The 23,331-nt window shown below is 52.5% G+C and overlaps 1 protein-coding gene across 1 annotated transcript; it reads left to right on the forward strand.

Moving 5' to 3' along the window:
- The first annotated feature begins 52 nt into the window (after window positions 1-52).
- Window positions 53-22,478, forward strand: Ighmbp2 (immunoglobulin mu DNA binding protein 2). Its single transcript, XM_032891310.1, has 15 exons — window positions 53-209; window positions 1,228-1,397; window positions 2,752-2,941; window positions 3,105-3,202; window positions 5,718-5,881; window positions 8,313-8,513; window positions 9,797-9,944; window positions 11,849-12,023; window positions 15,028-15,210; window positions 15,455-15,573; window positions 16,278-16,372; window positions 17,176-17,299; window positions 18,001-18,807; window positions 21,246-21,415; window positions 21,757-22,478. The coding sequence occupies exons 1-15, from the start codon at window positions 79-81 to the stop codon at window positions 21,958-21,960; spliced, it is 2,979 nt and encodes a 992-aa protein (XP_032747201.1). The 5' UTR covers window positions 53-78; the 3' UTR covers window positions 21,961-22,478.
- Window positions 22,479-23,331: the final 853 nt, after the last annotated feature.

A 23,331-nucleotide genomic window follows, 5' to 3' on the forward strand; every position in this document is an offset into this window, starting at 1 on the left:
GTACCCTGGCTGGCAGCGCAGGTCCTTTGCGGACTATGGTCCGGTAGGGAACGCGGTCCGACAGGAACACGGGTCCCAATGGCCGAGCAGGAAGCATCAGTCAGGGGCTGCACCACGGAGCAGATGGACTCGTCCACCGTGGAGAGTTTTGTGGCCCAGCAGCTACAGCTGCTGGAGCTAGAGCGGGACGCCGAGGTGGAGGAGCGCAGGTAGGTTTGGCCGCGGGTCCCAGGGTCTCTGTAGCTCTCCTTAGTCACCGCCTGGAGCCAGCTAGTATTCGCTGGGTCAATGGGCAGCACACGAGTCGGCCCTTGGAGAAGACTGCAAGACTGCATAGCGGCGTCACTTCGGGGCGTCGAGGCAAAAGGATTGGGAGTTCAAGGTCATCTTTGCCTACGTAGTCAGTTTGAAGTCAACCCGGTCTACAGGAGATCCTGAAGTGAAACCCACCCCACCCCACCCCACCCCACTCCCAGTGTGTGTGTGTGTATGTGTGTGTGTGTGTGTGTCTGTCTGTCTGAGAACAGCCTCCTAAAGGAAAGTCAATGAAGCCTATGTTATGTATGGTGGCTGAACATTTCTGAAGAGCCATCGTCTTTTAGGGGAATATCTACAGCCTGCAACAGACAGAGCCACCACTTCTGTATCCCACAGTGCAATCCCTGGGATGTATTTCCCTAAGGATAGACAAAGGCTGGTGAAGTAACTGGCCCAGGGTAACCCATGTGGAGGCAGGACTTGAAGCCAGTCTGTACGATTACACCTGCAACCATTGATTAGTTGAGAGTCTGTCAGTCATGATGAGTGAGAGTTTTTGCTGCTTGGACTGTGTGACTATGAGATTATGCACTAGGATTTCCTATACTCTCTGTGAAGGCATGTGATTCCCACACCACATGCTTGCTGTGAGAGTGAAGGGATCTGCTTCAAGTCAGACTAGGACCTTGAACCACAGTTAGAGTGTTGGTGGTAAGAAGCAGAGAGGGAGTCAGGTGTAATGGGAGGGCCCCAAAAGACTTGATGACAGATGGCAAAGAGACACGATAAGACTCGGTTGGCTGACCTGGAGCAAGTTAGGCAGTAACTGGGAGCTGTGGGAGAGGTTGGACTGGAGCAGAGCAGATCCGGAGTTCCTCTGGGGCATGCATACCTGATGCCTGTAAGCAGAACTCCTTTCCCACCTGTGCAGGCACAAGCAGTGAAGCCGCTATCCTTGGTGTCTTCTAGGTCCTGGCAGGAACGCAGTTCTCTGAAAGAGCTTCAGAGCCGAGGGGTGTGTTTGCTGAAACTTCAGGTATCGGGCCAGCGCACCGGGTTGTATGGACAGCGGCTGGTCACCTTTGAGCCCAGGAAGTTTGGGCCTGCAGTGGTGCTTCCCAGCAACAGCTTCACCTCTGGTAGGTGTTTGGTATAGTCTTGTATTGACCATTGCTGGTGGTCAGATCAGGGCTTGTGCTCTCCCAAGGGCTGGAGGACTGACCCAGACGGTCTGAGGCTCTGCAGTAAAAACCTTCTATATACAAATCTGATGGTCAGCATGGCCTGTTTTGTTATTGTTTCGAGTCAGGGTCTGAAATTTCCTGTGTTGCAGATGATGACTTGGAGCCTTGAATTCCTAATCTTCCTGCCACTACCTTCCATGTGCTGGGATTATAGGTCTACACCAGCATACCTGACTTTTTGTTGGTTTTTGGAGACAGGAATGTGACTAATTGTATAGCTCTGATCCATCTGGAACTTTTTTCTTTTTTTTAAAAGATATATTTTACACACACACACACACACACACACACACACACACACACACAGTAGCTGTCTTCAGACACACCAGAAGAGGGCATCAGATCTTGTTACAGATGAGCCACCATGTGGTTGCTGGGATTTGAACTCAGAACCTCTGGAAGAGCAGTCAGTGCTCTTAACCACTGAGCCATCTCTCCAGCCCCATCTGGAACTTTCTATGTAGACCAGGCTGCACTAGAAGTTGCAGTGAGCTTTCTGTCTCTGCCTGTTGAGTTCTGGGATGGCAAGTATGCACTACCACATCTGGCTGCTAATACACTGCTTTTTGGTTGCCCGGTTTGGCAGCTTTCTCCTTGCAGTGCCTGGGATAGAGCCCAAGGCCTCTGGGATGCTGAGCAAGCACTCTGGCCATTGCACTGCACTCTAGGGCTTTTTGACCACACACAAGGTATATCAGTTAGCCTCAGCCCTGAACACTGCGAGCCAGCAGTACTGCCTGTGGCAGTCTTCTCCGAACCTGTGTGGAGTGACTGCAGTGTGAGGATGATGGGTGCTGGGGTAACAGGAACCCGGCCTGACCAAATCAAGGGGTGTGGCTATTGTCAATCTGAAGGGCAGTCTCAAGGCTCAGTCGTCACTCAGAAGTAGCCTTCTTGAGATGAGGGAGCCTTCAAGAGTGGAAGCCTGACACGCAGCTCAGCTTCTGCCCCAGGAGCATTCCTGTCCTATCCTTTTGTTTTTCTAGAGTCGGGGAGATTCAAGGCACAGGTGAAACTCATACCGCACATATGAGTTAGCTTCAGGGAGAAATCGTGCTTGTCACCAGGCTTGATTGACAACCTGAGTACAGTACCCAGGATCCACATGGAGGGAACAATTGCCACAAGTTGTCTTCTGACCCACACACGTGCACCGTAACACACAGATTAAATAAATGGATGCATGATAATTTGAAATATACTGGAAATGATCACATACCATAATAGTTAGCTGGGTTTGTTTTTGCAGGTGATATCGTGGGTCTGTATGATACTAATGAAAGCAGCCAACTGGCCACTGGGGTCCTGACCCGCATCACCCAAAAATCAGTCATAGTGGCCTTTGATGAGTCCCATGATTTCCAGTTGAACCTGGACCGAGAAAATACCTACAGACTGCTGAAGCTTGCCAATGACGTCACCTACAAACGCCTGAAAAAGTGAGAATTCCTGACTGAAACCAAAGCCTTTTCCTTGGATGGGACTTGTGGCCACCATTACTTGTGTTGAGGGAGGGAGAGGCCTATCTGCTAAGGAGGTCCTGGGTGCTCTCAGGTGGTGGTGTCCCAAAGAGCTCCTCATTTTGGTTCTGGTTCCTCATAGAGCTCTGCTGACACTGAAGAAGTACCATTCTGGGCCAGCATCCTCACTCATTGATGTCCTGCTGGGTGGCTCCACCCCCAGTCCCGCCACTGAAATACGTGAGGATTTCTAATTCTATTTTTATTTGTGTGTGTGTGGGGGTGCATCTGCATGAGTACATTTCTTGGGGAACATCAGAAGGGGCCATTGGATCATCTGCAGGTGGAAGTCAAGGTGTTTATGAGCTGTCCAACATACATGCTGGGAACCCATCATGGGTTCTCTGCAAGAACAGTGCGTGTTCTTAACCCGAGACATCTCTCCAGCTTTAACTTCTTCCTACCTGAAATGATGGAGGACAGTGTGACCTTGGTCTGTTTTAGCAAGGGTTTGTGTTAAGTTTGAAATCTCTCGACTCTCTCTCGACACCTTTAGACGTGCTTTCTGAGTGACTCTAGGCTTTAGGCTGTATTCTCTGGACTTGGTACTGAAGAAGTTCTCATTACAGAACTTACTGTACAGCTGGGGCTGGTCTTCGACTTCTGATCCTCCTGCCTCTGTCTCCCAAGTGCTGGTCTATAAGTGTACACAGCACACTGTGTGTGTCTGTGTCATATATGTGTACGTGTTTGTGTGAGTGTACTTACACATGCGTGCACCTGTGATTATGGGCCAGAGGTTGATAGTGAGTTTCTTCCTCAGTCCCTCTCCGCTCTGTCTTTTATCTGTTTACTACTACTGTGTGTGTTGTGTGCATGCAGAGATCAGAGAACAGCTCTGTGAGTTGGTTCTCTCTTTCTTCCTTTACATGGGTTCTAGAGATTGAACATAGATTGTAGGCTTGAGTGGCAGCACCCTACCCACTGAGCCATCACTATCACTGTCTTCAGACACACCAGAAGAGGGCGTCAGACCCCATTACAGATGGTTGTGAGCCAAAATGTGGTTGCTGGGAATTGAACTCAGGACCTCTGGAAGAGCAATCAGTGCTCTTAACCACTGAGTCACCTCTCCAGCCCTCTGGCTTATTTTTGAGACAGGGTCTCTCCCTGAACTTGGAGCTCGCTAACTAGCTGGGCTGACTGGCCAGTGAGTCCCAGCGACTATAGATGCACTTCACTGGGCCCAGCTAGAGACCCAAACACAGGTTCTCATGCCTGTGTGACAAGCACTTTACGCCATGAGCCATCTCTTCAGCTCTACACCACTCCACACTTTTGAAGTGATACTCTTACCTTCTTTTGTGGGCAGGCAGTGGTAGCACAGGCCTTCTTTAATCCCAGCACTCAGGTAGAGGCAGGCAGAGCTCTGAGTTCCAGGCCATATTGGTTTACAGAGTGAGTTTCAGGACAGCCAGGACTACACAGAGAAACACTGTCAGGGAAAAACAAAAACAAAAGGAAGAAGAAAGAAAGAAAGGCTAGGTTTTGTGTAGCCCAGGCTGGTCTTAGTCTCAATCTGCATGGCTAGGAATGACCTTGAACTCCTGAGTACAGGATTATAGACATGTGTCACCATGCCTGTCTCAGAAACATATTGTCTACCTTAAAGGGCTACTGTGTCCTGATTGTAGCTGTTGTCTAGTTAACATGGTGTGTGCTGTGGAATGTGCCAGAACCTTGAGATTTGATAGCCCACGCTTTGTCCCCCACCTTCTCTTACAATGGTTTGCAGGCTTGTTGCCTCACAAGTCCAGGTCAGCACCCTTTTCCTAAGAGCTCAGTGCACTTGTCTTCTGCTGGGTGCCTCTGGGTGGACACTAGGACGGAGCTGGGCAGAAGAGGTCATTAGGGCTGGAGCGCCTGGTGTATAAGTGTGAGAACCTGAGTTCAGATCCCCAGAACCCAAGTGACCTTTCTGGATGTAATTTTATCACTCCTACATGAGATGGAGGAAAAGATAGAATTTCTGGAAGCTCAAAGGCCAGCTGACCTGGCCTACACAGTGGTGAACAGCAGACCTTGTCTCAAGCAAGTGTTTTCCCCTGACTTCCATAAGGATATTCTCTCTCTCTCTCTCTCTCTCTCTCTCTCTCTCACACACACACACACACACACACACACACACACACACACATTACCCTTTTTATGCATGTGTGTACAACAGATGACTTTTAAGAATGCATCTTTAATCATAAAATGAGGGAACCGAACAGCAGGCTGGGCACTGCTCTCTGCCCCTGGAGAGCGCTTGCTTTGAAGATTAGGGCTCAGAGCTGTAGCTCATTTGTTAGAGTTCACTTAGCACAAATGAAGGACTGGGTTCCATCCCTAGCACTGCTAACCCTGGTATGGTGGTGTAGCCTGTAATCCCAGTGCCGTGGAGGCAGGAGATCAGAATGTCAGGGTCATCTTCAGCTCTTAAGAGAGTTTGAAGCTAGCCTAGGCTATATGAGACTTCGTTTAAACAAACAAACAAACAACAAGCACACCTTCAGTTTCATTCAGATCTTGGGAGGCAGAGGCAGGTGGGTCTCTGAGTTTGAGGCCAGCCTGGTCTACAGACTAGCCAAGGTTGTATCGCGTCTCAAAGAATGGTAAAACAGCAACTCCGTGCTGTGCATCTTAGCCTGAGGTCCAGCCTGCTCTGTGCACTCCTTATTCCTGACTGCTGACCGTGGCGCTTCTCCCACAGCCCCACTCACTTTCTACAACACGACCCTGGACCCTTCCCAGAGAGAAGCTGTGTCTTTTGCGCTGGCGCAGAAAGAACTTGCCATCATCCACGGGCCTCCTGGCACTGGGAAAACCACAACTGTGGTGGAAATAATCCTTCAGGCTGTGAAGCAAGGCTTAAAGGTAGGCAGAGGGCCTAGCCTCCTTCTCCAGCCCTGCATCCTGGGCTGTCGTGCTCTCACTTGGCAGGCCCCCCAGCCCAGCATGTTCATCCTGTGTCAGGCTGGCACAGGGTGTTTGCAGACTGAGTGTTGAGCTGCTGTCCTCTGCAGTTTCCCTTAGCCTCACAATGGGAGCACCTGTCTGGATGCCAGGGGAAGGCGTGGGAGCCCTGAGGATCGCTCAGCCTTTGTTGTTGGCTGGGCTCCCTCAGTTTTCACGATTGGCTGTATTCTTGCTCTGAGTCTCGGTTCACAGTGACGCCGTGGAATTGACCAGGGCCCTTTGAAAAGCCTGAAGCAGGTCAAGGCAGGTGGTGGGACTACAGTTAATCAGATGTGCAAGTTAAACCACAAGATACACATGCGCCATGCGTGCCCTCCTGCCTCTCTGAGGCATGGAGCTCCATTGCATGCTACTGCTCACCCACATCAGTATGGGGCACCATGATCCTCCAGGCATTCCTGTGTACATAGTAACCCCACAGTGACCTGAGTGCTGGGGACCCATGGACTCACTGTGTAGACAAGGTAACCAGGCAACAGCTGTGCCTGGGGATGCAGCAGCGACTACATGAGCCAGAGGGTGATTGGCAGAGCCACTTCTCCTCAGAGCCGCAGGGAGACCTGTCACGGTCTGTGCCCACGAGTGCTTCCACCAGAGTGCCTTTGTAGGCATTTGAAGCAGCAGACAAAGCTGACTTCTTGATGGGAGCAGATGCGATGGTTTTCACTCCTGCCCTCCAGCTCACTGTGCAGTGAGGCTGGTGCACTGGTGTCACAGGGGCTCACTGGGACTACTGAGCAGCAGAACACATCGGGTTGTTGGGGACTGCACTCTGCATGTACAGTTACAAAAGCAAGATGGAGGCCATCAGAGAGAGCTGTTGTCTTGTCAGACAAGATGGTTGGTGCCGTAGGCAATGCCCTGGGCCCTGGTTACAGGTTACATGCTGGTTTTTTTGTTTTTTTTGTTTTTTTTTTAGTATAGAATAGAGTTTATTCAGGGTATGGGGAGGGGAGTTAAGAGGGTGGGGGAGAGAGAGAGAGAGAAAGAGAGAGAGAGAAAGGGAGGGAGGGAGGAGAAGAGGCCAGCCATGAGCCAGGGGAGGGGAATGGGGAGAGAAGGGACAGAGCAGGACAGCAAGAAAGAGAAAGAGGGAGCAAGAGGAAGAGTGGATTTTTTTTTTTTAAAGCAAAAAGGGTTTATTAATCTTGTTGGCACTGAGGAGAGAAACACGTGGTCAGCCGTTGCCTTGCCCATGGCAGCCTACAGTGCATAGAAGAGGGAGGGGCACCCAGAGCTGTTGCTTATGCACAGGGAGCTGACTTTAGAATGCTGGAGTTAGCCTTGTGGGTGGTGCTCCTGTTTTTGGACACACTTCCTCACCTCAGGATGAGATGTCTTATCCTAGATCACGATACTGGGAAGGTTTCTAAAATGTCCTGAGGGTACCAGCTCTCAGGTCCCTGTCAGGGGCCATTAGTACCCAACAGGTTTCTCTTGACCTCGCAGAGTGGGTCTCCGCACTTCCCATAGATTGGCTACAATTTCAAAATACAACGCTACATTGCTTACCCTGCACAAGGAAGAAAAGATAAGGTGTAGAATCCAGAAGTTACTAGTGAGGTGTGTTCCATAGGTTGCCAATTCCAAAAGTGGGAGTGGGGGACCCACACCATTGGCTATAGGGTCTCTTCCCCAAACCACCTGCTGCTGGGGAGAGCCACTTGCCTAGAAAAGGCTTGCCAAAGCTTGACAAGACAGTCAGCTGTGATGAACTTGGGGCTGTGCTGGCCATTTAACCAAAACACTGGGAGACGAGCTGGTAAAAGGAAATGGGTTAATGTTGGCCAAATCAGGGATGGAAATCTCCCTGGCTTCCCTTGTGTTCCTCTACTTGAATTTACCCTCAATCTCTCCTTCCCTCTCTTCCCCTCTCCCTCTCTTCCATGCTCATCTGCCTGTCTCTCTTTCCCTCTTTTCTCCCCTTTTCCCTTTCCTTTCTCCTCCCGCCCCCGCCACCCTGTCACTACCTCACTCTGTCTTTCCTCACTGTGTAGTCCAGGCTGGCTTTGAACCTGTACTGACCTTCCTACCTCAGCCTCCTGAACGCCAGGGGTCACAGGTGTAAGCCATAGCACTCGTGGCTTTTGGAGTCCCCTGTGCCATCACAGGTCAGCTGGCAGCATCCAGTGTTTGGGAGATGCATATGCTGTGGATCTCTGGGTTCTGGTTACTGGGATGTGGCCTGGGTTGAGTGCCATGCACCGTAGGCTCTGTCACCTTACCAGTGTTCACTCTGTCCTTTAAGGGTTATTGTTTTGTTTAATATTCTGGTAAGTGGTTTAATTAGGAAAGAAGTTGCTAGAAGCCTCATTATGTGCTTCCCCAGGTTCTATGCTGTGCTCCCTCCAACATCGCTGTGGACAACCTGGTGGAGCGTCTGGCTCTGTGCAAGAAACGGATTCTTCGCCTGGGTCACCCCGCCCGCCTCCTGGAGTCCGTTCAGCAGCACTCACTGGACGCAGTGCTAGCACGCAGTGACAATGCCCAGATTGTTGCCGACATCAGAAGGGACATTGACCAGGTCTTTGTAGGTATCATGGAGCCAGTGTCCCCAGGTGTAGGGTTGTCTGAGCTTTAGTCTTTCAGGAGTGCATGCTCTGTGCTGCCCATGTTCCTCCTGGTTATCTTCTGCCTCTGTTTGATGCTTAGTCCTTTATAATCCAGGGCTGTGGGTGTGGTTCAGGTGCTATGGCTTCCTGTGGTCCTGGCTTCAGCCCCAGCACCACATAAAATTGAGCATGGTGGCTCAGACCTGTTGTCCTAGCACTTGGGAGGTAGAGGCTGGAGGGACCAGAAGTTCAAGATCATCCTGGGTTGCAAAGTGAGTTTAAGAACGGTCTTGGCTCCCTGAAACAAACTGGAGTCTCCTTTAGTTTGGCCTGCTTGCTGTGGGCAGGGAATTACACTGGGCAGTTAGCAGCTGCTCTGGAGTGTGGAGTTGGTGAGAAATTCTCCTGAAGAAAGTGTTCCGAGGGCAGAACGTATTCGGGTGTGTGCACACCCCTAGCTTTTACCTCCAGCACTGGAAGGAAGCAAACATTTCCTCGGTGCCTCCCCAGCACTGCAGGTGGGCTGGCCGGTCCTGGCAATTGTCAGGAAAATACTAGTCCCTTCTAGAATCATCGGCCCATTTTACCTCCATACCAGGACACCAGGCCTTGCAGAACAAGGTGGGGTGGCTCCAGGCTAAGTGGCTCAATTCCAGAGGGTAGTGCTTATAAACTGGATCTCTAGTTCACGTACCTGTCCGACTTTCCCCTGCTCTCCTGAGCTGGACTGTGCTCTCCCGTCAGTAGTTCCGCTGTCTCTCCCTGCGCTCCTCTGTGTCCTCAGCACGGTGGAATGAGGGTGGCAGAGAGGATGCCAGGGACAGGAGTCCACCAGCTCTTTGGGAGAGTGGAGGCTACATGATGCAGTCTAGGTGTCAACCTGGGGGCAGATGGTGTGCATGGAGGTGGGAACAAGGCTAAGTGTGCTGCGGGGCTCAGACAGTGCACCGCATCACCCCTACCCACATAGATAGCAGTGAGCTCAGACTCTCAAAGTTTCCACCCGAGTCCTGGCTGGGACTTTGTTGTCTGGGGCACCAACTGTCTGTTGCTCATGGTCACAGTTATAGTGACTGTCCCTTCCAGCCCCTGTGTCAGGTGGGGTGTGAGGCCCTTAGGCAGCTGTGTGCTTCCTTCGCAATGATTCTGCCGTTTAGTGCTGTCTCAGGACTGTGCTGAGCTGCATCACCGACTGCCGGAGAACAGCGTGCTGTAAAAGAAGTGCGAGTCTTGTTGGAATAATTAGAGATTTTTCTCCTAGGGCAAGAACAAAAAGACCCAAGATAAGAGAGAAAAAAGTAATTTTCGAAATGAAATTAAGCTGCTAAGGAAAGAACTGAAGGAAAGGGAAGAAGCAGCCATAGTTCAGAGCCTCAGTGCGGCAGATGTGGTCCTAGCCACCAACACAGGTGAGAGTGTAGCCCTCCTGCCAGCACAGCCTTGGCCATGGCCTCTGCAGTGGCTGCTGCTCTTCCCGGGACTTGGCCTCCAGGCTAGGATTCACTTTGAAGGGAGTCTTGTCTTTCACAGACACGGGGCTATTCTGGGTGTCCTCTCTTGTTTTGTGTGGTGTATGCACGTTTGTGTGTGATGTGTGCATTTTTACAGGAGTATAGGTGCCCATGCAGAGGAAGAGGCCAGAGGAAGATATCAGGAGGCCTGCTTTACTGCATTTTTTGCATTGTGTTTCTAAGACAGGGTTTCCACTGAACCAGAGCTGGGCTGGTGGCCAGCAAGCCCAGGAGTGCTCCTGCCTCTACCCCTGACAGTGTATACTGTGGAGCCCCTCCTTGCCTTTTACGTGGGCACTGGAGAGTTGAACTCTGGTCCTTATGCTTATGAACAAGTGTTCTTACCCACTGAGCCATCTTCTCTACCCCTCTCCCTGATGTATTTTGAAAAGGCAGCCCAAGGGCTCACTCTGTAACCTGGCCTGGCCTGGAACTTACTCTGTAGCTCAAACTGACCCCAAACTCCAAGTGGTCCTCCTGCCTCAGTGTCTTGAATGCTGGGATTATAAGTGTGTGCCATCACATCCTTCCTCCCTTTTCTGACACGGGCATTTAGCTCTTGTTCTGGCAGCTCCTAAGTTGTACGTCTTGGTTTTCATTCGTTTCAAAGGGCTGATTTGCTTTGTGGTTGTGGAGAGGGGATGTCGTGAAGGCTTGGTTTCTGTTTTGACCCAGTTACTTAGCAGTGTTCTGTGCTTTCCAAATATCTGGGGATTCCTGTGTGCTGCCTTTCTGATGTGGCTTTCAGCTTGGCTCCATGCGTAGCATTTACAGTTCCACGTGATGCAGACTTGACCGGTCTGTTGAGACTTGCTTCTCCAGTCTTCCAGAATGTTCTGTGTGAACTCCATGGGGATGGGAGCTCTGATGTTGGTGGGCTGCTGTGAGTGTCTGTCATGCCAGGGTGCTGGCACCCTGTCTGCATGCTCAGTCACCTTCAGAGCAACAGTATTGGAGGGCAGGTGTACAACCTTGTGCTTCTCCAGGCGCTCGGCTCTTGCTTTGGATCTCTGTGAATGTCATGTTGGGTTCTGTCTCCTGGATCGGGGACACAGTTCACCATCATGAGGACGTGGTCTCATTCATTTGTTTTGGGATTATTTGTTTTTTGCTTGTTAGATTTTTTTTTTAAAGATTTACTTTAATTAAATATGTGCACATGAGTGCAGGTGCCAATGGAGGTCAAATATATCTGATCCTCTGGAACTGGAGTTACCGATGGTTGTGAGCCACTTTACCTGGGTGCTGGGAATTGAACTCAGGTCCTCTGCAAGCTCAGTACTCCTGAACCATCTCTCCAGCCCCCAGGGTTTGTGTTTGTTTGTTTGTTTGTTTGTTTTGCCCCTTTCTGGGACTGGGTCTCAAGTGGCTTCAGGCTGCCTCAGACTAGATTTGCATCAGAAGATGCCCCTGATTCCTTGTCGCTCTGCTTTTACTTTACAAGCGCTAAGATCGCGGCCGCGCACCGCCAAGCATCTTCATATGGCCGTGCGTTCTCCACTTCATTGTCTGCTAGGACTTGATTTTCCATCTCCCTTGTAAATTTTAGTTGAAATGCAAACCAGGATATTTTCTTATTCACTTTGTGTGGGTGGACATCTAGAGGTCAGAGGACAGCTTGTAGAAGTTAGTTCTCTTCTTCCAGCATGTGGGCCCCGGGGCTTGAACTCAGGGCGTTATGGGTGACCACAAGCTCCCTTGTCCATTAAGCCTTCCCCACGACCTTCTGTGTAGTAGATTTAGTGTAAGGTTGGGTTTTGAAGCAGAAATGAGGGAGCCAGCTTGGTTTCCTTTCCTACCAGGTGCGTCTTCTGATGGCCCCCTGAAGCTGCTGCCTGAGGACTACTTTGATGTGGTGGTGGTGGACGAGTGCGCCCAGGCCCTAGAAGCCAGCTGCTGGATTCCCCTGCTGAAGGCCCCTAAGTGCATCCTAGCTGGAGACCACAAACAGCTGCCACCCACCACTGTCTCTCACAAGTAAGACACTGGCCTGCTGCTCTGCTGGCTCTCCCCACACTGTCTCCTGTCCCACAGAGACTGCCCCGTCAGTGGCCCTCAAGTGCATCTCTTCTCTGCTGAACGTTGTGTCCACACAGCTGAGCCGATGGGCTGCGTGCTGTGCGAGGGTGGGGCCTGTGCCATTCTGTGCTGTGTGAGGGTGGGGCCTGTGCCACTCTCATCTCTGGTTCAGGTCCCAGGGTGGAGCTGGGTTGTCTGCCTGCTTACCGGAGACTTGTGCTTTGAGAGCCTGGGGAGGATGGGCAGGCTTGGTGGTGGAGCTAGGACAACTGCTCGGGGCTGGCCTGTGGCATTTAACTCCCAGCCTGCCCTGGGCTCTGCAGTGTGGCTGTTAGGCTCCTTCAACAGGACCTCTGTGGCCAGCCCTTACATCGCCTTCCAGCTCTTCCACTCACTGTCTTCTCCTCAGGTCTCAGCGTGCCCCTGCCTCACTGTTCCCTGCTGTAGTTTGTATTGAATATCATTAGCAGCTTCTAACCCACCTTAGACCATTCAGTTCCCAGGTAAAAGACACAAACCTTTTATAGTTATAATAATGGAACTAGAGATGGGCAGATAGCGAATATCTCAGCTATTTTGTCTACTTCCTGGTCAGTAGCTCTGAGATATGACTTGCCATGTTCTCCCTGGGCTGCTCTCAACTCCAGTTGGATAGCTCTTATGGCCAGTTTTCATGGTCCCTTACCCCATGGCATCTTCTCCTCTCTCTACCTTCTCTGTCTTTTCCTCATGGTCCTGCCTCAGACCCCAAGCCCAGGAACCGAAACTCCATCTGTCTTAGTTAGGGTTTTACTGCTGTGAACAGACATCATGACCAAGGCAACTCTTATAAGAACAACATTGAGTTGGGGCAGATTCAGAGGTTCAGTCCATTTTCATCAAGGCAGGAACATGGCAGCATCCAGGCAGGCATGGTGCAGGAGGAGCTGAGAGTTCTACATCTTCATCTGAAGGCAGCTAGCAGAGTGCTGGCTTCCAGGCAGCTAGGATGAGGGTCTTCTAGCCATACACCCACAGTGACAAACCTACTCCAACAAGATCACACCTACTCCAACAGGGCCACATCTTTTAATAGTTCCACTCCCTGGACCAAGTGTATACCAACCATAACACACACCATCTACCTCTCTTTTCCCCAGCTCTACATTGTAGGCATCTTTATTCAACCAATAGTTTTAAATTAAGGAGCAGGTTTACACAGCGTCACTTGGTGTACATGAGGAGTTTCTTGTTCCTGAGACAACCAGAGTTTGGGGACCAGTATTAGCATTATCATACATAGCAACAGACCAACTTGAGCAGTTCCCTTTGTCTGAACCACTGCTCTCCTGAGGTGGATAGCCCTACGCTCCATTCAGACGGCCCTCTGTGGAGTTTACTGTGCCCACTCTGCTCAGCGGGTACCCTCAGTCCCTTTTTGAGGTTCACATCGTTTCTCTCAGCTTAAATCACTCCCTGACAGTGTCCTGTGATTATCTTCCCATGTAGAGAGCCCACTGTGGGCCTGTGTGCAAGGCCTGACACAAAGTCACCATGATCAGACGCCTCCGGCAGCCAGGGCCCCCAGCCTTGCTTCTGGCCTCCCTGCAGCAGAAGAGACTTTGATCTGGTTTCTGTTGCATTTGAAATTGTTTCTTTTCTGTATGTGTCCAGAGAAGGACGGGTAGCATGAAAGCCCTGATGGGAAGGGCAAGCCTCTGAGCAGGAGTACCAAGGCTCGTGGTGTGTGCCTGGTGACTTCTCCAAGGGAATGTTTCTCAAAGTGGGACAGCAGATGGCTCCATCCTCTAGGAAGCTGTGGGAGGAGCATGGGCTGTGCCTGTGCAAAGATGGACCATGTGTGTCCCTTGGGAAAGTTGGGTGATATCAGTGGCTGTGCTATACACTTCTAGGTTTGTAGGGGTGTGACAGGCATGGTGTGTCCTGCCTTTGGCCTTAGTTACTTTGGTGACAGAGGTCCTTAAGAATCAATTGAATCCCAGGGCTTAGCGGTTAAAGAGCACTGGCTGCTCTTCCAGAGGACCCCGATTTGCTTCCCAGCACCCATAAGTCTGTAACTCCAGGGCCAGAGGACCCAACGCCCTCTTCTGGCCTCCGTAGACACACATGGGATACAAAAGCAACATAAGTGCAGGCAAAACCCCTGTGCACTAAAAATACTTACAAAGAGTCAGTCGAGTCTCAACTTGAAGGACCTCATAAATTCTCAGGGCTACTCTGAGATGGAATGGGGGTGCTTTACATAGACTTGGACATTTCAGCGTGGAGAGAGGTGCTGTGCTGGTGGCTCCGTGGGTGGGTAGCCTTGGACCCTCAGGCCTCACTCTCCTTTGGATGAGGTGGAGACATTCAGCTGTAGAGAATGACTGCACCCATCCCTGGACAGTGTGGGCCTGGGGTGGTCTCAGCTGAGTCGGCCGCTGTACTGGTGACTGCTACCCACTGGAACACATTTGGGTTTGATTTGTTTATTTCGAGACAGGGTCTCAAGTAGCACAGGCTGGCCTTGCAGTTACTATGTAGCTGAAGGTGCCATTGAATTCATGAGCTCCTGAGGGCTGGGTCCAGGCATATTTCCCAGTTACCAGGAAGCATCTTTCTATCTTAGAAACAATGTAGGCTCGTGGTGTGCAGTGCTGGGGCCTTGGTTCTAAATGGAGCCGCCTGGTGGTCTGAAGGCTTCAGGGAGGCTCTGTGTCTGACTTACCTGCCTTTCAAGGCCACTGCAGATGGTGGCTTAGGTTTCTTCTCCCATCTTCTAAGCAGCAAAGTATCCTCAAATGTCTCTCTTGTGCCTTTGCCTGCCAAGTCCTGTTGTCTGAAAGGAATGGCTGTGTTCTTAGGTTCCGGTGGTTCTGCTGCAGCTCGGCCCAGCTTTCCCATCCATCATGTGGACCATTTCCCTCCCTCCCAGTGGCACATCTGGCCTCAGCACTCTTTTCTTTTCCCTTTTTGGACCCAGGGCAGCACTGGCTGGGCTGTCCCGCAGCCTGATGGAGCGTCTGGCAGAGAAGCATGGTGCTGCTGTGGTAAGGATGCTGGCGGTCCAGTACCGAATGCACCAGGCCATCACGCGCTGGGCCTCGGAGGCCATGTACCACGGACAGCTCACTGCCCATCCCTCTGTGGCAGGACACCTCCTGAAGTGAGTGGCCTAGCCTCTTGCTTCCCCCATCTTTCTGCACAGCCTGGCTCCAGCCCCAGGTGGCTCTGTGTCCTCTTAAGGGTTTGGGATTGCAGAGGCTCTGAGAACCACTTTCTGGATAGCTGCCTGGGCCCCCCTGGGAGCTGGGAGCTGCACCCATCTGACTGCCCTTGTGTGGTTTTGATGGGAGGACCGGTACTTTGTGAAGGAAGTCAGTCTTACATTCCACCCATCCCTATGCCAGGGACCTCCCAGGTGTGGCTGACACAGAGGAGACGAGTGTCCCTCTGCTGCTTATAGACACAGCTGGCTGCGGGCTGCTGGAGCTGGAGGAGGAAGACAGCCAGTCCAAGGGAAACCCTGGTGAGTTGTGAGCCAAGAGTCCCTGGTCCTTCTCAGACTGATTTTTACAACAAGTCACTCCGTGGGCTGGAAACGGTGCCTCAGCAGTTAAGAGCATTGGTCCTTTCTAGAGGCTCCAGAGTCAGCTCCCAGCACCCTCATTGGCCAGCTCACAATTGCCTGTAACTCTAGCTCCAAGAAAGCTAATGGCCTCTTTCTGGTCTCTTCAGACATCTGAGCATGCATGACTACACTTACAGAAACACACACATCTACATAAAAATAAAAATACTTTTAAAAATAAAATAGGACAAGTCACCCCAGGCCCGTGCTGTAGGGAGGCACTGGGTGGCAGAGATGAGGACAGGCTCCTAGTGAACTGAGGGCTTGGAGCTGGACTCCAGGGCCAGGGCAGCGTCTGTTTGCTCCTCCAGGGGCCCAACTGATGCCCGGGCTCCAGGGCTGGGCCCTTTCTCATACTCCTGAACACCAACCCCGCTGCTTGGTCCATCTTAGGTTGAGACTCTCTAAGCCAGCAGTTCCCAGGTCCTATGAAGTGTCTCTGCCAGCCTGGTGACCCTCTGGTCAGCCGGTTTCCTCTCAGGATGCTCCCTGCCCTTGGCCCAGCATAAGATCTGCTCACAACAGGCATAAAGTGTTTCCCACAGCTCAGTAACAGGCTGCACAGTATGGCACCGCTGAACGCTACCCTCTCTCCTCCCCAGGTGAAGTTCGCCTCGTCACTTTGCACATCCAGGCTCTGGTGGATGCTGGGGTCCAGGCTGGTGACATTGCCGTCATCGCACCCTACAACCTTCAGGTGTGAGGGATCCCCTTTTGTTTCTTTGTATCCTTGGACTCAGCCTACTAGAGGCTGAAAGGACAGGGAAGTTTGTTGGCTACAAAGTCCAGGGCTACAGTGGACCTCATTGTGACCAGGTCTAGGGTTCAGAGGACACCAGAAGAGATCATCTGTGTTTCTTTACCTCACATTGCTAACAGCCTAACCTCAGCCTGGCCCCCCACTGTTTCAGACCAGCATTCCCAGATGGCATAGAGACCGTACTGATGGATCAGCCAGGCCCAAGTTGTATCCCTGCCCCCATCTGGTTTAGTAGGAGAACTGTGTTGCCTGCATAGTTCAAGGTCCTCAGATTCTGGTCACCAGCATCATACATGAGGCTGTCAGAGGCAAAGAGATGCCGTAATGCACAGAGAGTGCTACCACCCTTTCAGCACCCTGTCCCTAGTGTACGAGGTCCCCAGCTCTGTTTACGCTGCTCTGTTCATGTGTCATCCCAGGATGCTGCCTGCTTGTCCAGGCTCTGCTGACCCTAAGGGTCAGTACCATGCCTCTTGGCCCTGTGGTTTACGTGAGCTCAGGGCAGAGGCTAAGCCCTCTGATGCTGCACACTTAGGAGAATTCCATATGTGCTCACGGTCAGCACGCTCACTCCCAGGCTAAGAGGAGGAAATGCTACAAGCCTCAGGGCAGCTTGCTGCTGTTGTAGTCCCTGAAAGGTACTCACAGTAGCCATTCCTACAGGGCAGGGCTCCCAGGCATGACAGATCTTGCAATCCCCTGACTTGCTGATGACATCTTGGCCCTGCTTTCTGTTTTAGGTGGATTTGCTCAGACAGAGCCTCTCTAACAAGCACCCTGAGCTGGAGATCAAGTCTGTTGATGGCTTTCAAGGCCGAGAGAAGGAGGCTGTGATCCTGACCTTTGTCAGGTCCAACAGGAAAGGTATGTAGCGCACACAGTCCCTGTTTGAGCACAGGACCAAGGAGCATGGTATTGACCCTCAGGGTCTGCAGAGCCTGGGCAGGCGGGCAGCATCCTGGGAGGATTCGTGAACAGAACTTCTCATCTTAGTGTCAGGGGAGGGAGGGCATGAGTTTAGCAAATGGAATAGACTCAGTCTGGCCAGGAAGCAGGAGTCTAGGGATGCAGGCTTCGACATGGTGGGCCCCAAGTGACTTAGTCACCCTGTCCAGGCAAAAGAACCCCCTGACCCCCGCCACTGCCCCCATGTCCTAGAGCCTGTCTTTTAGCCTTGAGACATGATTTTTGAGTGGCCCATGGCTTGCCATGCATCAAGAAAACTGTATCAGGCACTAGTCAGTGACCTTGCTGAGGGACCTTGGAAACAGGCTGGAGATGGGTAAGGAGAGGAATGACTTTGGCTTGGCAGAGTTCTGTACTGTGTCCATAGCAGCTGCTCTTGAGTCCAGGCGTGGGGAGGAGGCTGGACATGCTAGGCAGTGCTGACTGTGGAGCTGCACTGGTCTGCAGTGGGCAAACATCAGAACCAATGCTACACACACTCAGGCAGTGCAGCTGCAGGCTGCCATGACTGATGATATGACCGGTCCTGACTGTTTCTGAACAGGCATTCTGTTCCCTGCCTTGAATCTCTGCCTCTTTCCCCTCTGGCTTTTCCTCAGGTGAAGTTGGTTTTCTGGCTGAGGACAGGCGGATCAATGTTGCTGTCACCCGTGCTAGGCGGCATGTGGCGGTCATCTGTGATTCCCACACTGTCAACAACCACGCCTTTTTGAAGACCTTGGTGGATTATTTCACAGAGCATGGGGAGGTACGCACAGCCTTTGAGTACCTGGATGACATCGTCCCTGAGAACTACACCCATGAGGGCTCCCGGGGCCACAGTTGTGCCCCCAAACCCAAGTGCCCCACCACCTCTGTCAGAAAGCCTGCCAGTGCTCAGGAGAGTAGACAAGAGGCCAGAGCAGCCACTGGACACAGCCGCAGGAAGCCAAGTGAGAAGCCCCTGGGCTCTCAAGTCCAGCCCCAGCACAGCTCCAAAGCAAATGGCTCTGACCAAACTGGAGGCACAGACCGGACAGAGCACTTTAGGGCTATGATTGAGGAGTTCGTGGCTAGCAAGGAGGCCCAGTTGGAGTTTCCCACATCCCTGAGCTCCCATGACAGACTGCGAGTCCACCAATTAGCTGAGGAGTTCGGGCTGAAGCACGACAGCACCGGGGAGGGGAAGGCGCGGCACATCACGGTGAGCAGGAGGAGCCCTGCTGGTTCTGGCGGTGCAACCCCACAGCCCGAGCCTCAGGCAGAGCAGCCTGTAGGACAGCCACATGGCCCCACACAGCTGGATCTGAAGGCACTTCACCTGGAGAGGCTGCAGCGACAGCAAGGCTGCCAGGCCCAGAGTCAGCCGGGCGGGGGTTCGAGGCCACAGAAGGCTCCACAGAAGAAAAAGAAAAAAGAACCGAAAGGTAAAGCCACCCCTTCTCTCAAGCACATGGTGCTCTGTGGTTCCTGTCCCCTGCCCCTCAGGAGGCAGACTCCCTTGACCTCATGGATTTTGCTTTTCCCATGGCTCTTGTCTCCCTGGCCTGGCCTTCCTGGGGCAGTTACAGGCAGGTCACCTATTTGTCCCCAGAGCCCTGCAGGGGCAGGCAGAGACAGGCCTGGCAGTCTACTAGTGCTTTTCCTGTGGGGAAGGGAGGCAGTTAGTGCCTGTGGAGCAGGCGGGTTCTGACCAGGCACAGGCACAGGCGCTCAGGGTTGTAAGCTTGCTTAGCACACCATTCTGCCCCATGCCAGGGCCAAGGTGGACTGCATGCTCTGCATTCTGCCTGCACTGTGCTCCTATCCCCTGGGTGACCCCCACCCCTCAGCTTCAGAGCCAGCTCTCAGGGGTGTGGCACTCCTCCATGCGTGCCATGGCACTCGAGCAATGGTTCCTGTAGCCAGACTGTGTTCTGGAGAGCAAGTTGACACTTTGCTGCCCTGCCGCCAGGCACTGAAGGGAGGAACTCTGAATGCGGGTGACCCCTACTTCAGATGGAAAAGACTGCAGTTGTCCCTTGGCGAGCCTGCCACAAGGCCTAAGTGGTCTGGGAGCCCCACCTACTCTGAGGTCACCTCAGGATACCATCTTTCAGACTCCCCAGGACCTCACCTGTTCTGCAAAAGTCAGGGCTCTGTCAGTGCCCTGCTCAGCAGCTGAGAGGCCCGGTGGCCATACCTGTGACAGACTCTGCTTGGCCAGCGCTCTCCAGGGCCCTAGCCATGGATTGATGGCTGGCAGGAGTGATCAGTTGAATGCAGGAGAGTTGGGTAGGCACCTTCACGCTCCATCTGCTCTGACCACTTTGCCTGGTTCTTATTTCCTGAGCATGCTCACTGAGGGTGCTGCCGGAATGTGTGAGATGCACATTCCCCAAGGCCTCTGAGCAACAAGGTTCTGCTTACACTGTGGCGGGAGCCAGTGACTGGGTGGCTTCAGTTTCCCCTTTACACAGTCGTCGGGGAAGGGGGTAGGGATAGATCACTGGGCACAGGGGATGGGCATGGGGGTGGTAAGGGGGTGAACACGAGGATGTGAAGGACATGGAGCCAGTAGAGTCAGTTGTAGATGGACACAGGTGCAGGGGCTTCTGGGAGACCTTGATGCAGTGTCAGTCAGTGACCACCCGACCCTAGCGTATTTGGATACCTCAGCACCTGCCAGTATGGAGGGAGGTATATGGAGCCATGGACAGACGGGGGCCTGCCTATGTGAGTACCTGTGTGGCTCCTCCCAGTATTCTCTGTCCTGTGTTTGCACACGTGTGCTTTTTGGAGCCGCACTGTGCGTTGCTGTTTCTCTACTCCTGAGCATTCTTTATGGCAGAAATGAGGTTTCTGAAACACTGACACTCACTCCATCCATCACTGGTAAGCATTTTTACAATTAGATACTGTGTATGCATGGCTACATGTGCCACAGGGCACATGGATCAAAGGAAAACTTGTGGGAGTCACTATTCTTCATTGCACAAATCACCCTCAGGTCTCAGGCTTGGAGGACTGGCTCTTACCCAGTGAGCCAATCCCCTGCCTTCACCTGAGAAAGTTTTACATGACTCTGAGCATGTAGATATATAATGATGCAAGTCAAATGTTTACTAACAAGTCATAAAAATTTGTTTTAGAAGTTCTTTGATATACAGAATAATATGTATACAAAAGTAAGAATGAATTTGCATCCAGTCTAACACAACACACCCTCCGTGTATGAAATGATAAATCCTGAGGCATGCTGGGCAGCAGTGTCCTACTGTCTGCTATCTGTGAGGACTGAGACACCCAGCTTGTGACACAGTGGCTAGGATCTCAGCAGAGGCAGCAACTTGAGGAGTGACTTGGGGCAGTGCTGAGCATGTGTGTTGTGTGTTTAGCTCAGAGGCTTCAGAAGGGTGTCACACAGCACACATTTGATTATTAATAGATTTTTGCCTGTTGTATGTGTTGGAGCCTTTCATAGTTGCTGAATTTTTCACGATCCCATCCTGATCCCTGAACACCCCCAATTTAAGTGCTTCACTGTCAAGCACTTCCTGCCCCTGGATGAGAGCCTGAGGGGCTTCTGCCAGGGCCCCTGGTGGTACTGATATCTGACCTGAGTTCTGTTTTCGCATTTGGGGGTCACAGGAGCCCCCAGAAGGCTCTCTGGATGAAAGCGTATGCCTTTGGAGGTACTCGGCAGCCTGTTCTCCTCCCTCAGGGCTGGGCTGTGAGGTGGGCAGTGGGGTGGGCAGGCTGTCAGTTTAGTGACCTTGGGCTGCTGGTGAATCCCACAGGGGACTCTGGAGGTAGAGCATCCCACTGTCTGTAATGTCTGGTCTTTGTCCTCTCTCTTGCTGAGCACTGCCTCCCTCCTCCCCAGGCCCAGCCATGGCTCTGCCCTCTGAGGAGGACTTCGATGCCCTAGTGTCAGCTGTGGTGAAGGCTGACAACACCTGTAGCTTCACCAAGTGCTCAGCCAGCACCACCACGCTGGGCCAGTTCTGCATGCACTGTAGCCGCCGGTACTGCCTCAGCCACCATCTGCCCGAGGTGAGGGCTCCTTCTGGATGACGTGAGCATCACGTGGTGGGGGAGGAGTAGCCAGACTGTAAAAGTCAAAGCAGATAGTGATCATGTTTTCATGGGAACACTTGGGCTCAAGGAAGTCGAGTACACCTTTGCTGAGGGACACCACAGCAGTGGGCACTCAGGGTAGAGGAGGTCTGTCCATCCTGCAGGCCCCTCCCTGGGCAGCTGTGAAAGACAGACCTGGGGAAGGCAGAAGGGCAGGTCCACGGTCTTGCGCCAGCTTTAGGTGGCCCCTTTGATGCAGCTCAGCAGGCTGCAGCCTCCCTTGCCCACAGCCCACCCTGACTCTCGTGTTCTTTCAGATCCATGGCTGTGGTGAAAAGGCTCGTGCCCATGCCCGGCAGAGGATTAGCCGGGAAGGAGTACTCTACGCAGGCAGTGGGACCAAGGACAGGGCCCTGGACCCGGCCAAGAGGGCCCAACTGCAGAGGAGACTGGACAAGAAGCTGGGCGAGCTCAGCAGCCAGAGGACAAGCAAGAAGAAGGAGAAGGAGAGGGGGACGTGAGGCCACACCCTCGGGGAGGGCTGTGTGGGCGAGAGTCAGCAGGTGGGGACACAGTCCTACACTGGCTATTTCTCTACTCGAGCTAGGGTGTCCCTAACTCTCCCATGGCAAGGGTGCTGTTTGCAAGGAGACAAGCCTAGTTACCATCAGAGTAACTGCCTTGACCGGCCAGGTCTCATTAACGCTGTGAGTGCCTTGCATGGCCAGCTAGCCATGGCCACCTTCATCCTTTCTTCTGCAGTGACACAGTGGGCACGCATTGTGTGGTCTAAGGATGCGGGAATGGCTATTCCAGGGTCAGAAGGCTCCTAGCCTGTGATTGCCTGGCCTCTGCTGCTTAGTGACTGGTGGGAAGGAGTCCTTCCAGGGCACCACACCGCTCACCCTCACAGAGACTGCACCCTCTCCAGCATTCTGTACCAGTTGCTCATGGGAACTTTGACAGATGCATTTTAGCCTCAGGCTCTTGTTCCAAAATAATATAAATTATTTGCAAATTAAAGTGTGCACATAGTGGATGTTTGCTTGTGTCAGAGGTGAGTACCTTTACTTCTGGCCCAGATGTCTCCCTGCACATGGCGTGACTGGGCAGAGGTAGCACCTCCCCAGGGCATCCACTGGTGATGGTGCACCCAGCCCGGCAGCATGGACAGTTATAGCCATTGCTGGGGAGAGAGCATGATCCATGGGCAGGAAAGGAGGATAGAGCTGTAGATTGGGAAGTTGGATACCATGTAACTGGACATTAACCAGGCTGCAGGGAGACCAAGACTGGCCAAGTGGGACGTTTCCTGGTGGACCAGGCTCCATGGTGGACAGAGCTGCACCCTAGGGGTCATTTTATCCGAGCACCTGGAAGCACAGCTTCCCTGGCTAGACCTGAGGCTCCCCTCTGGGAGTCTGTTCAAGCTACAGTCACACTACTGTCCCCCCAAGTGACTACATACCTGACCTCTCTGCCGTTGCCAGAGCAGGATCATCCTTGCCCTCTGTTGTGTGGCTGTGTCCTGTAGGTTGGACATTACAATGGAGACATGAATCAGAGCAGCTGTAATGTGTGCATAAGACGTCAGGAGACTGGGTTCCTTAACAGTCCCCTGCCAAAAGTGTCCAAGAGCCCCTCCCCTCCTGTCGTTGGTTAAGAGGCAAACAGTTGGCTGGTGGGGCAACTGCCTATATGTCCCCCAGCGGGACTTCCCGATGGTGCAGCTGCTGTTGAGTCTCCCAGGCCCAGGCACTTCTAGGCAGTACAGTCATCCATGTTCTAAAGCTAGCCCCAGTACTCACCCACTCACCCAGTTAGACTTGGACAGACTTCCTCTGGTCTGTGGTGGCCCCTCTACCGAGGGTGAGATGGTCCATCTCCCCAGA

The sequence above is a fragment of the Rattus rattus genome, chromosome 2, assembly GCF_011064425.1.
Source record: "Rattus rattus isolate New Zealand chromosome 2, Rrattus_CSIRO_v1, whole genome shotgun sequence".
Lineage (NCBI taxonomy): Eukaryota > Metazoa > Chordata > Mammalia > Rodentia > Muridae > Rattus > Rattus rattus.

What these genes read in the sequence shown, in the direction of transcription:
- Ighmbp2 (XM_032891310.1), top strand. Translation starts at nt 79, where the DNA reads ATGGCCGAGCAGGAAGCATCAGTCAGGGGCTGCACCACGGAGCAGATG. An exon ending in TGTCAGGTCCAACAGGAAAG is followed by an intron (nt 17,300 to 18,000) that starts GTATGTAGCGCA and finishes GCTTTTCCTCAG; the next exon opens with GTGAAGTTGGTTTTCTGGCT. An exon ending in TCAGCCACCATCTGCCCGAG is followed by an intron (nt 21,416 to 21,756) that starts GTGAGGGCTCCT and finishes GTGTTCTTTCAG; the next exon opens with ATCCATGGCTGTGGTGAAAA.